Below are 12724 nucleotides of genomic sequence, written 5' to 3'. Positions count from 1 at the left end.
TTATTTGACAGTAAACAGCAGTAGAAATCTCTGAATTGTTACTGAGTTCACGCAATTCATTTAATAAACAGTAACAAGCAGCAGTGATCTGAATTGGTTCATTGAACAATTGGTTATCTTTATCTTTGTTTGATATATATATTTCTCATCACAGAACGACAATTGAAATGGTGGCATGACATCCATAGCTTTTGAGGCGATATCCATATTGGAAAAGATGCATTCTAGGCGATATTTATTTTGGAAAAGATACATCAAAAACATAGTATTTTGAAAAAAAGAAAATTGCCCGTAAAAAAGAAAAAAAAAGTAGAAAATTTCAGTATGTAGTGTAAGCCTTTTATTTTTATAGTTCATTGCCTTTTATTTTGTTGAAGCCTCTTCATATGGTGATATTGATATGTATTTTTTGTTTTATCTTGGTGCTTGCTTATATTTTTATTTTTAATTAAAGGAGTTTTATTTCTTTTTTGATGGCAGTTGTGCATAAAAACACAAGCACAACAATCACTTTCAATTAAACTGGTCATATAGACGAATTTTATCTAAAATGATGTGTAGTTCTACAGGCCATTTTTTATTTTGATAATAATGGTTCTATGAATTTTCTGTCGTTATTCGTGTAGATATGTATAAGGATTGTTCCTGCAGATATGTACATGGCCTACTTTTAGATTTCATTGAGTATTATGGCTTACAAATTGGAATACTGCAAAATTTGGGCTAAACCTTGTACTAAAAATATTAAGTAACATTTTAGGTTTTTTTCAATTGCTTTTCTTTATGATTTTTTTGTATAAAAAAAGTGTAATAATTATCTTTTTATTTTGTTGGTTTCTATTTGATAATTATTTGTGAAGAGGAGAATAACAAATAAAGAATAAAAGAGATACAGAGAAATTAGAGTTTTCTTCAATTGTAAATTTAAAAGTAATTAAAAGAATACAATTAATAAGAAAGTCTTATATAGGCAACTAATATAAAAGATTAAAATAACCCTAAATAATTACTCAACACCCTCTCTTAAACTTACGATGTTGCTGTAAAAAGGATTGAGAGTTTGCTTAAAAAACACACGAAAATAAGAAAGCGTATGCAACTTAGTAAAAAAGCCAGCAAGCTGCAACGATGAAGGAACAAAAAGTAAAGTAATGGTGTGATGATGAGTAAAATGACAATCAATCTCAATATACTTAGTGCGTTAATGGAAAATTGAATTGTGAGCAATCTCAATGGCACTTTGATTGTCACAATATATACGAGTAGGACAAGAGTGAGTAACACCCATCTCAACCAAATAATCTCTTTAGTGGTAGACATCATGACACAATACTCAACTTCCGTTAAAAGATTAAGAAACAACAGGCTGCTTCTTGCTCTTCCAAGAAATAATAGAATCTCCCAAAAAGATACAAAAACCAATGAGATTTTCAATTTGTGGGATCACGATCATGATCTGCATTACAGTACTAAGCTCGTAACTCCAGAGAGGAAGTGGAAGGCAGCAGTAGCTCTGAAAGATGGTACGTCGAAGATACCGTAGAATGCAAAGAACAACAGCCCAGTGAACAGTAGTAGGAAAAGCAACAACTAACAATATGAACAACATATGCAATGTCCAAACGAGTAATAGTGAGATTTACCAGACTGCCAACAATGGTGCGATACAAAGTAAGATCTTCTAAAGGAGTGCCATCAGAAGGAGAATACTGAACATTCAACTCAGATAGAGTGTCAACAACTCTAGTATCAATAGGCGAGCACGCTCAATATATAATGCCAGTATTGTACTTTGACTGAGAAATAAGATAACTTTTGGAAAAAAGGCAACTTCAATATTCAAAAAATAACGCTGAGAGCCCAAATCTTTCATCTCAAATTGAGAAGCTAATTCTGACTTTAACATTTTAATTCCTTGTGATTACGCTTAAGAAATTCACTCTTATAAATCTTGCTTTGATACCATAATAATTATTTTTTTTTTGAATAATAATTATTTATGAAGAGAAGAATAAAAAATAAAAAAGATGAAGAGAAATTAAGGTTTCATTTAATTACAAAGTCAAAAAAAAAAAAAGTAAGCATTATATGGGCAGCTAACCTAAAACATTAAAATAAACCTAAATAACTATTAACTCTATTGACAAAATATTTGGTGTATATAAAAAAATTTATTATATTTTCTTCTTCTTTTTTTTTAAAAAAAAAAATGTAATTTAGATATTATATATATTAAATTATAAAATATAATAATTTTAGTTTTATACAAATATAAATTTATTTTTTGAAAAAATACAAATATAACTCCAAGGACTTTCAGCCTTCATCCTTAAAAATGCTACTAGGATATAAAAGACTTTATTTACGATCACACAGAAATTGTTCTTAAAGAAATATTAACTTGCATCACCAATCTTTAAATAAAGTTATAAGAATATGTGATCACTATTATAAAAATTGGGTTTTAATAACACTCCCTTTTAGAACTCATAGGGGTTGTTGCTATATTTTTTTTAAGAATTCCCAATTGGAAAACTTAGAAAATAAATATTTTAACTTTTATATATTAAAAAAAAACATTATTTTAGGTTGTTTATTTAGTGAATATAGGTGGATGATGGATTCAAAATGCTACCCATCAAGCAAGCACAACAAAGCAATATTAAATTGCTTTAAAAAAAACCCCCATTTTAGCGTTTTAAAAATAGTGTGAGTTGGTCATTCAAAAAAAAAAAATAGTGTGAGTTGGTAATATATTTTTCTTACTTATTTTAAATATAAAATATCATGTTCTTAAAAGTAATTCTTCTAATTTATATTTATAACACTATTTATAAAAAAATATTACGGAAAGATGGTATTTTTTTTTTTTTCTTGAGAATTTTCAATGTTATTAAAACCGACAATCGTTTACAATAACAGAGAAAATAAGATTTGGGATTTCACCCATCCAACAGACATCTTCATCCACCTCGAGAGCATACTTAGCTAAACCATGTGCAGCATGGTTAGCATCTCTCCTAACATGAGAGATAGTTACTCCTGAGAAAAAGGATAAAAGATAACGTATATCAGAAATTAAATCATTAAAACTAGAAAGATTCGTTGATGCAGAATTGAGGGCCGTAGAAACTCTTAAAGCATCTGTCTCAATATGCGTGATTGGAAGTTGTAATTGCAGCGCCCAATTGAGACTATGAAAAAGAGATTTAGCCTCCATTTCATCAGATCTAAAGCATCCTTGAACTGATTTGGAGATAGCAGCTATGACATTACCACAACAATCTCTAACAAGTGCACCACATCCCAGAATTTTCAAATCAATATTAACAGCAGCATCAACATTTAATTTAAGTCCTTGATTGGTAGGTGGTGTCCATGGAATGGACCTTTGAGGTCGCTGATCTATCACAGCAGGATTAACAAACCTGGAGCAGTGCTGATCTGCTGCAGCAGCCGATGAAACACCAGCACTGAAATTGTTTTTCTGGTTTTTTTGTTGGTGCCGAACATATTTTTCCAGGTGTGATTGAGCAAAAGTTGCAATGGTTAGGCTTGTTCTTGAAATTCCTCCATGAATCACCTTATTGCGCTCATGCCAGATTGCCCACATCGTACAAATAATCAATTCAAAATCTGGTTTCGAGTGGACTGAAGATAAATGAATTAAGTAATCTCCACTATGCATATTCTGAGCATGAGCATGGTCTATACTGAATTTTGTTTCTCTCCAAACTGCTTTAGCTTTTGTGCAATTGAACATGGCATGACCTATAGACTCCCAAGCATTGTGACACAAAGAACAAGTGGCTGAGTTAATGACTTTTCTTCGGCATAGTGCAGTAGCCACGGGCAAGGCATTTTGCATTACTCTCCAAGCAAAAATTTTTACTTTTGATGGTAAATTTAGACCCCAAAAATATGTTTTTGACTTTAAATCGTCCAAAGGACTATTTTAGTAAAAATGGGGTCATATATGGAATATTTGAAATAGGAGGTCTGATTGTATTTTGTAAAAGTAGAAGGACACATAAATAAGCCCATTTTCTCTCTCTCTCTCTCTCTCTTTTTTCTCAGACAAATAAATAATAATATAAATGACACATCAGCAATCAGCAGTGAATATTATAAATGACAGCTCAGCACTAAGTATCATATAAATAGGGTAATAGAGTGTAATATGTCATAACGGCTCCTCAGATATTTTTGTTCAGCTCTGTAAGAAAAACACACGAGAAAAAGAGTGATCAAATTCAAACCAAAGAAATAAAAATGAAGAGAAAAATTGCTATTGAGAAAATCGACGATAAGCAAAGAAGATTGGTTTCCTTTTCTAAGAGGAAATCCGGTCTCTTCAATAAGGCCAAACAACTTTCTCACCTCACTGGCGCTCAAATCGCCGTTATCATCTTGTCCGAGACCGGTCGTCCCTACGTTCAAGCCTCCCCCACTCCCTCTTCCTTCGAGTCTCTCATAGCTCCCTTCGTCTCATCGTCTCCCTCGACTTCCACTACCGAAGCCACTCATGAGATGACCTCGTCGACGACGGAGACGGAGACTTCGACGACTCAAGGTGAAGACGTGTTCAACCTTAACGATTCGTTGAGATATTTACTGGAGTTCGACGTTGAGAACTGCAACGACTTGAAAGAGCTTGAGGCGATGAAGAAGAAACTAGAAGAAACGAGAAAAAGGACTGCCGTGGCCTTGGATTTGTCAGTTGCCGAATATCTTCTTTCTGACTAGTACTGATGATGAGAAAGAACTTCTTCAGTATTCTTATCAACTTCTGGTATTATTATTCTCTATTAATTGCTATGATCAGATTAGGGTTTTTTTTTTTTTTTTTTTTTTTTTTTGAGGAAGGGTTTATAATTTGTTTTTAATTAGTTATATAACTACGGTAATTTTCATATACATATAATTAGGTCATTGTAATAATATCTTCCTTGGTCAATTGTAATTGTTGATCATTCATTCCAATATATATAAGCAGTAGAGATTTTAATTTCAGTGTATTCTGTGCAATTATATATATATACTAATTGTTTTTCAGATATTTTTTACTTAAAAATTGGACAAATTAAAACAGTGGTTTATAGGTTTATTGTAGATAAGAAATTTATTAATAATTCAAAACTAGTGAGGAGAGGGAAACCGAATACTATAACCTAATTAATTAATATATTCAAAACTAGAAACTTAAGTGTGTAAAGAAAATTAGTGTTGAATTTAAGAAGAGAGTGACGATGACATGGGTTTCAGTCTGTTTAATTGGGAGCTCCTTTAACTTTGCTATGTTTTTAGTTACTTTTTTTTTGGGTTATTACCTTTCTATATCTTCTGTTTTGGGAGTTTTATCTTTTATTCGTAACAATATATGAACTGTTCAGGGTCTTGTTAATTTGAACATCTTTAGTTCTTAAGGTTATCCTATATATAGCTTCGATCTTGGCATATATTATCTCTTTTGGAGTCAGTTTTGGCTTCATATTATTTAAATTTGAGCATTTGTCCTAATGGATTTTAAATATCTCTACTAGACTGAGACTAGTCCACTACTATATATATTTTTTGCTCTAATCAATTCTAAATATCTCATATAATCATATTTATTTGATGACGCATCATCTATTTATTACCTGACATACATTAAATCAATACTAACAGAATGTTAACAATGATATTCTTTATCTCTCCTCAATTAATATTAATACTCTCTCTACTAACTAATACTAATTATAATACTTATATTACTTCGTATTGTTAATTAATATTTTTTATTGTTAGATTAGTTTGAGATAATGAATCGTGATCTTATTGAAATTGTTCAAATCAAGGTATTGAATGTAATCATGACTATATATAAGTATTTATTACATTAATAGTACTCATATATGGTCATTAATTAGTTTATTCATGGTATATTACTATTTTACTTAGTTTTCAAGGGGAAAAAAAAAAAGCTATCTCATTTATAGTTCTTAATTGTATATAAAGGATGATTCCCAATCACAGAACATATACATATTATTTTTTTTATTTATTTTTTAAAAAGAAAATTCATTTCCAATGAGAAAAATTATTCAAGGAAATGTAAGTCCAGAGCGGCAAGGCCTCATTCCATAATTAAAATGATAACGAGAGAGACTATGATCTCTAAAGTCCAAAAAAAAAATTTCTATGTATCAAAATATGATAATGATGAATATAAAAATGAAGAAAAAGTATCACTAGTTGTGTAAATTAACTCAGTTCTAAGTACCATAAGGGTTTGAAAATTATATATATTAGTATCGATTGGGATAATATACATATATATATATATATATATTTGAGTGGGTGGGTATTAGGGTGACTAAGTGGAATGTCTCACAGATATGGGAAACACAAGATTTGGGGGTCCCTACTTTACTTGCGTACTGCTACTACTGTAACGGCCAGCTGAGCTGTCATTTTTTTTTATATATTTTTTTAAGCTTTTTATTTATTTGTCTGAAAACGAAAGTGGGATGATTATTTGTCCCTGTTTTTGCAAGATACGACCACATTTTTCAAATATGCCATAAAAGACCCCTTTTATCTTTTTAATTTAGTGTTATATCTATATATTAGAAGAGCTTATAAAAAAAAAAAACAAAACAAAACAAAAACTTATGTATGAAAAATTAGAAGAATTACTTTCAAATAAGAATTAATTTTTTTTTAATGGACATGATATTTGTACATTTAATTCCAAAAGTAAAATATTAGTTTGCTCACACTATTTTCAAAAAGCCAAAATAAATTATTATTATTTTGATAAAAAGCCAATTTAATATAGCATATTAAAAAAAAGAATATTAAAACTAATTATAAGTGTGCCAAAATTATATGTGATTTATAGTTGTGTTCACATATTATTACTGTTGGATTTGAATCCAGTAACTATGATCTCTCTCTTTCTTGTTGACAATCAAAAACCAGTTCTTATGGCAGCTGTGCCATACACACACAAGAGCAGTACTTGTAATCTTAACAAGTAATGAATTAATGCTTTCTTTATTGATGAATAAGTGTGTTACATAACATCTCTACATTGTACAAGTAATTACCTATTTATAGGTATATTTGATAGGGTAGTAAAAGGCTTAGACTAAGTGTGACAGTTAAGTTAGTTAGACTAACTAACTTAACTGTCACTACAGTAAAAACCAGAAAAACAGTACAAATGTAAAAACTAATACAATGTGAAGTCAATACCTATATATCTACAATTCTCCACCTTGGCTTCAATTGTATGTAGGAGTTTAACACTTTTAGAAAGCATAGCAGATCCTAAACACTTCAATTCGAGATCTGCAACAGATTGAGACAATGCTGAAATTTGTCTCTTGGTAAAGCTTTTGTAAGCATGTCAGAGGGATTGTCTTTGGTATGGACCTTCAGAAGCTTGACTTTTCCATCTGATATGGTGTTTCGAATGAAATGGAACCTCACATCAATGTGTTTGGTTCGTTCATGAAACACTTGATTCTTGCTGAGATGTAGAGCACTCTGGCTGTCACAGAAAATCTCAACAGTTTCATGTTGAATTCCGAGTTCCCTGGTGATGCCTTTCATCCACAAAGCTTCCTTGACTGCCTCAGTACATGCTATATACTCAGCTTCAGTTGTTGAGAGAGCAACAATAGACTGAAGATTTGCCTTCCAGCTAACTGTGTTATTGTTCATTTTGAATACATAACCAGTTTGAGATTTCCTGGAGTCCATATCACCAGCAAAATCAGAGTCTACAAACCCCACAACACCTGTATTTTCAGTATTTGGTCCATAGACAAGTCCTACTTCAGAAGTGCCCTTTAAATATCTCATGATCCATTTGACAGCTTTCCAATGTTCAATGCCAGGTTTTCCCATAAACCTGCTAACTACACTAACTGCATGACAGAGGTCAGGCCTTGTGCAGACCATCAAATACATGATGCTTCCCACTACACTTGTGTATGGAACTTTTTCCATGTAATTTTCTTCTTCCTCTGTGCATGGAGATTGACCACTTGTCACTCTGAATTGTTGACTGATTGGGGTGCAGACTGGTTTTACATCAGCAAATCCAAACTTGGATAAAATCTTTGAAGTGTATCCTTGCTGAGTTAATTTGATTCTCCTTTTGGTTCTATCTCTGACTATTTCAATTCCAAGAATCTTCCTTGCTGCCCCCAGATCTTTCATAGCAAATTCTTTGCTCAACAATCTCTTTATTTTGTCAATTTCAGTGTTACTCTTGCTTGCTATTAGCATGTCATCGACATATAGCAGCAAGAACACTGGTCCTTTTGTGTTTCTCACATAAACACAGCAATCATAGGCACTCCTTTTGAACCCAACTTTGGTGACAAACTCATCAAAACGTTTGTACCATTGCCTAGGTGATTGCTTCAAGCCATATAGAGATTTTTTCAATAAACAGACATGATCCTCCTTCCCTATTTCTTCAAAACCTTCTGGTTGCTTCATGAAAATCTTTTCTTCTAAATCTCCATGTAGGAATGCAGTTTTCACATCTAATTGCTCAAGTTCTAAGTCATCACTTGCTACTAGGCTCAACAGCAACCTAATAGATGTATGCTTTACAACAGGAGAAAAAATCTCATTATAGTCTATACCTTCTCTTTGAGAGTACCCCTTTGCTACAAGTCTGGCCTTGAATCTAGCTTGTGTCACTCCTTCAATTCCTTCTTTGTACTTTAGTACCCATTTGCATCCCACTACTTTCATACCAGCAAGCTTTCTGATCAGGATCCATGTATGATTTCTTTTAAGTGATGTCATTTCATCTTCCATGGCTTGATTCCACTCATGCTTGTATGCTGAATTCATAGCCTCTCTATAGTTCAGAGGTTCATCTACTGCAGCAATAGACAGAGCATAGTGAACCAGGTCTGCAAAGCCAAATCTACTTGGTGGCTTGATGGCTCTTCTTTTCCTATCTCTCACCAATTGATAGTCCTGACCCTCTTCTTCATCATTATCAGCATCATCATCATCTTCAATTATATCTTCATTAACCTCAGTTGCTCCTTGTTCTTGAATCTCTCTCTGGTTCTGTGTTTGATCACTTCTAAGCTCCACCTCAAACTGGCTATCCATATTCTGTTCAGGTTCAGAAGAGATTGGTACATCTTGCTGAGTTTTGAGAGTATCCCTATACACCCTGTTTTCATCAAAAGTAACATCCCTACTGATAAAATACTTTTGATGATCTCCACTCTCAATACTCCACATTTTGTATCCTTTAACTCCCTCGGGATAGCCCAGAAAAATGCATTTTCTGGCTCTTGGTTCGAGTTTATCTTGCCTCACATGAGCAAATGCTACACAACCAAATACCCTCAGGTGTTCATACTTTGCATCTCTTCCAGTCCATGCCTCAATTGGTGTTTTGAAACCTATTGCAGAACAGGGACAGTGATTTATTAAGTAGCAGGCTGTTGAAACAGCTTCAGCCCAGAAATTCTTTGGTAAACCTGAGTGAATCAGTAGACACCTGACCCTTTCTAGAATAGTTCTATTCATTCTTTCTGCCAAACCATTTTGTTGTGGTGTTCTTGGCACTGTCTTGTGTCTACTAATTCCAACCTTTTTGCAAAAATCAGTAAAGGCATCTGAGCAATACTCTAATCCATTGTCAGTTCTAAGTTTCTTAATTTTCTTACCAGTTTGATTCTCAATCATTGTTTTCCATTCTATGAAAATTTTCAAAGCCAAGTCTTTGGTTTTCAATATATGGACCCAAACAAATCTTGAGAAGTCATCTATAAGGGTAAGAAAATACCTGGCACCACCTCTAGAGACTGTTCTTGAAGGCCCCCATAGATCTGAGTGAATGTAGCTGAGAATACCCTTTGAAACATGCTTCCCAGTTCCAAATTTTATCCTTGTAGCCTTTCCAAGTACACATTGCTCACAGAACTCTAAATCCATGATTTTGTCCTTCCCAAACACACCTTTCTTGCTGAGAATCTTAAGTCCACCATTGCTGATATGCCCAAGCCTCTTGTGCCAGATTTCTGTCTTCTTTTTCCCTTCATCTTCTGCTACATTTGCTTGATTTACCAAGGTACTCCCAAGTAAAACATAAATGCCATTTTCTTTTGAACCCTTCATTACTAGCATTGACCCTTTGATAATCTTCATTATGCCATTCTCAATTTTCACAGAATGTCCTTCTTGATCCAACATAGCTACTGAGATTAAGTTCCTTTTTATTTCTGGAACATGTCTGACATGCTTTAGCTCTGCAACTCCTCCACCTTTCAATTGCAATTTGACAGTGCCTATACCAGTTATGGGGCATGATCTGTTGTCACCAAGCCTGACCATACCACCATTGATCTGTTTGTAATTACTGAACTGAGACTGTTCTGGGCAGATGTGAAAAGAACACCCAGAATCGAGTACCCAGTCAGTTCTTGAACTTTCCTTAGACACTACCAACACCCCTGCACTACCATATCCATCACTATCACAATCAGAAACTAAATCAACATCACCAGATGACTGTTTCTGGTTATAATTCTTAAGAACAGGGCAGTCTTTCCTTAGGTGTGTGGTTTTGTTGCAGACAAAGCATTTTCTTTTAAATTTTGAGTCTGATTTTCCTTGATTCTTCCCTGTGTGTTCTTTGTTTCCCTTCTTGAAATTCTTTCCTCGAACAAACAGTCCATCACCATTGCTATCAACCTTCTGCTCTGACTTCTTCTTTAATTCTTTAGACATTAGAGCATTTTGAACCTCTTCTAGAGTCAATGACTCCTTGCCATACATCATAGTATCCACAAAGTGTTCATAGGTTTCTGTAGGAAGAGAGTTCAAAACTATAATAGCTTGGTCTTCATCTTCTACCTTTATTCCAATGTTTTCGAGATCAAGAATGATCTTGTTGAAATCATCAAGATGATCTTCAACATTTTTCCCAGTCAACATCTTGAAAGAGTACAATTTCTGCTTCAAGAACAGTCTATTTGCTAAAGACTTTGTCATGTAGAGACTTTCCAGTTTTGACCATAACCCAGAAGCTGTCTTCTCCTTCGACACCTCACGCAGAACCTTATCCCCCAAACTCAGAATTATAGCACTGTGAGCTTTGTCGAGCATCTCCACCTTCTCTTTCTCTGTCAAATTCCCTGGTAAGTTCTCTTCTCCTAGCAAAGCTCCCTGGATCCCTTGCTGAACCAGCATTGCTCTCATCTTTACCCTCCATAGACCAAAATCGTTCTTTCCAGTAAACTTTTCAAGATCATACTTCGCACTGCCCATTTTCTTGGATGTTCACCAGGTTCTTGAACTGAGATCAAGACGATCTTCTTCGAACTTCCTCTCCAATGCTCTGATACCAATTGTTGGATTTGAATCCAGTAACTATGATCTCTCTCTTTCTTGTTGACAATCGAAAACCAGTTCTTATGGCAGCTGTGCCATACACACACAAGAGCAGTACTTGTAATCTTAACAAGTAATGAATTAATGCTTTCTTTATTGATGAATAAGTGTGTTACATAACATCTCTACATTGTACAAGTAATTACCTATTTATAGGTATATTTGATAGGGTAGTAAAAGGCTTAGACTAAGTGTGACAGTTAAGTTAGTTAGACTAACTAACTTAACTGTCACTACAGTAAAAACCAGAAAAACAGTACAAATGTAAAAACTAATACAATGTGAAGTCAATACCTATATATCTACAATTACTCATTATAAATATATAGCTCCAATAGAATTGAAAAAGTAGTGCAAATTTAATACTAAAATGTATGAGCATCTCCCATACTCTCTAAGCATATTTTTTTAGCTAAAAGAGAGGGAACACTAAATATGAACTACAACTGTATATAAAAAATGTGGATAAAAAAGGATAGAATTTCCTATTTTTTTTTAAAAAAAATACACTTTTTAATAGTATTTTAATTAAAAGCACATGAAACTACAACTTATTCATTATTTTATATCAAATTAATCAAAATTTAATAAATTCACACACTATTATAAAGATCAATGATTGAACTAAGATTAAGAAAAATGAGTCTCTTTTTTAAGATTTCAGGTTAAATTTACCTAAAAAATAATGCCTTGGTCTACTGGAAATAAGTAAATATATATTTTTATATTTTTATTTATTGTGAATTAGACCAAATAGAAATAGGGCTCATTTTTTAAAGCTAAATTTGGCATAAAATTTCTTTAGTGTCACAACAGTGTGTACTGTATTGGACACCTCAACTAAATACCAATATTTTCTAATACTTAAATAAGGTTTATTTTTTAGTGTTATTATTTAATATGTAATTAAATAGGAAAATTATTGTAGTTATAGCTTTTATAAAAAAAAAAATATATAAAATACAAATAAAAATAGTAGGATACCGTAAATAAATTAATAATGCCTCGTTGTAATAAATGCACTATAAATGTATAAATGTAATGTAGTAATATATAATCATTACATGCATTCAATGATAACGGTAATCTTGTATTCTAATTTCCTTTTCTTTTTTAACAATTATTATTTCCGATTGTTAATTTACAACACGATGCTATACACATAAATCTTGAGAAAATCCATTGCTCTAATTCTAAAGATAATATGTATCCATTGCTCTATATGAAAAGTTCAAATAATATCGAAAAAATCCAAAAATGCCAAAAATGAAGAAAAGTTTAAATATATAAATTATTTTTT

General features: G+C 32.6%; 1 protein-coding gene across 1 annotated transcript; it reads left to right on the top strand.

Annotated features, from left to right (window-relative positions):
• The first annotated feature begins 4272 nt into the window (after positions 1–4272).
• LOC133034150 (MADS-box transcription factor 23-like) lies at positions 4273–4746 on the top strand. Its single transcript, XM_061109182.1, has one exon. It carries the CDS (start codon positions 4273–4275, stop codon positions 4744–4746), a length of 474 nt encoding a protein of 157 aa, XP_060965165.1.
• The last annotated feature ends 7978 nt before the right edge of the window (positions 4747–12724 follow it).

The sequence above is a fragment of the Cannabis sativa genome, chromosome 2, assembly GCF_029168945.1.
Source record: "Cannabis sativa cultivar Pink pepper isolate KNU-18-1 chromosome 2, ASM2916894v1, whole genome shotgun sequence".
NCBI classification, from domain to species: Eukaryota; Viridiplantae; Streptophyta; class Magnoliopsida; order Rosales; family Cannabaceae; genus Cannabis; species Cannabis sativa.
The sequence above is the reverse complement of the archived record's forward strand: the minus strand, read 5'-3'. Positions and strand labels throughout refer to the sequence as shown.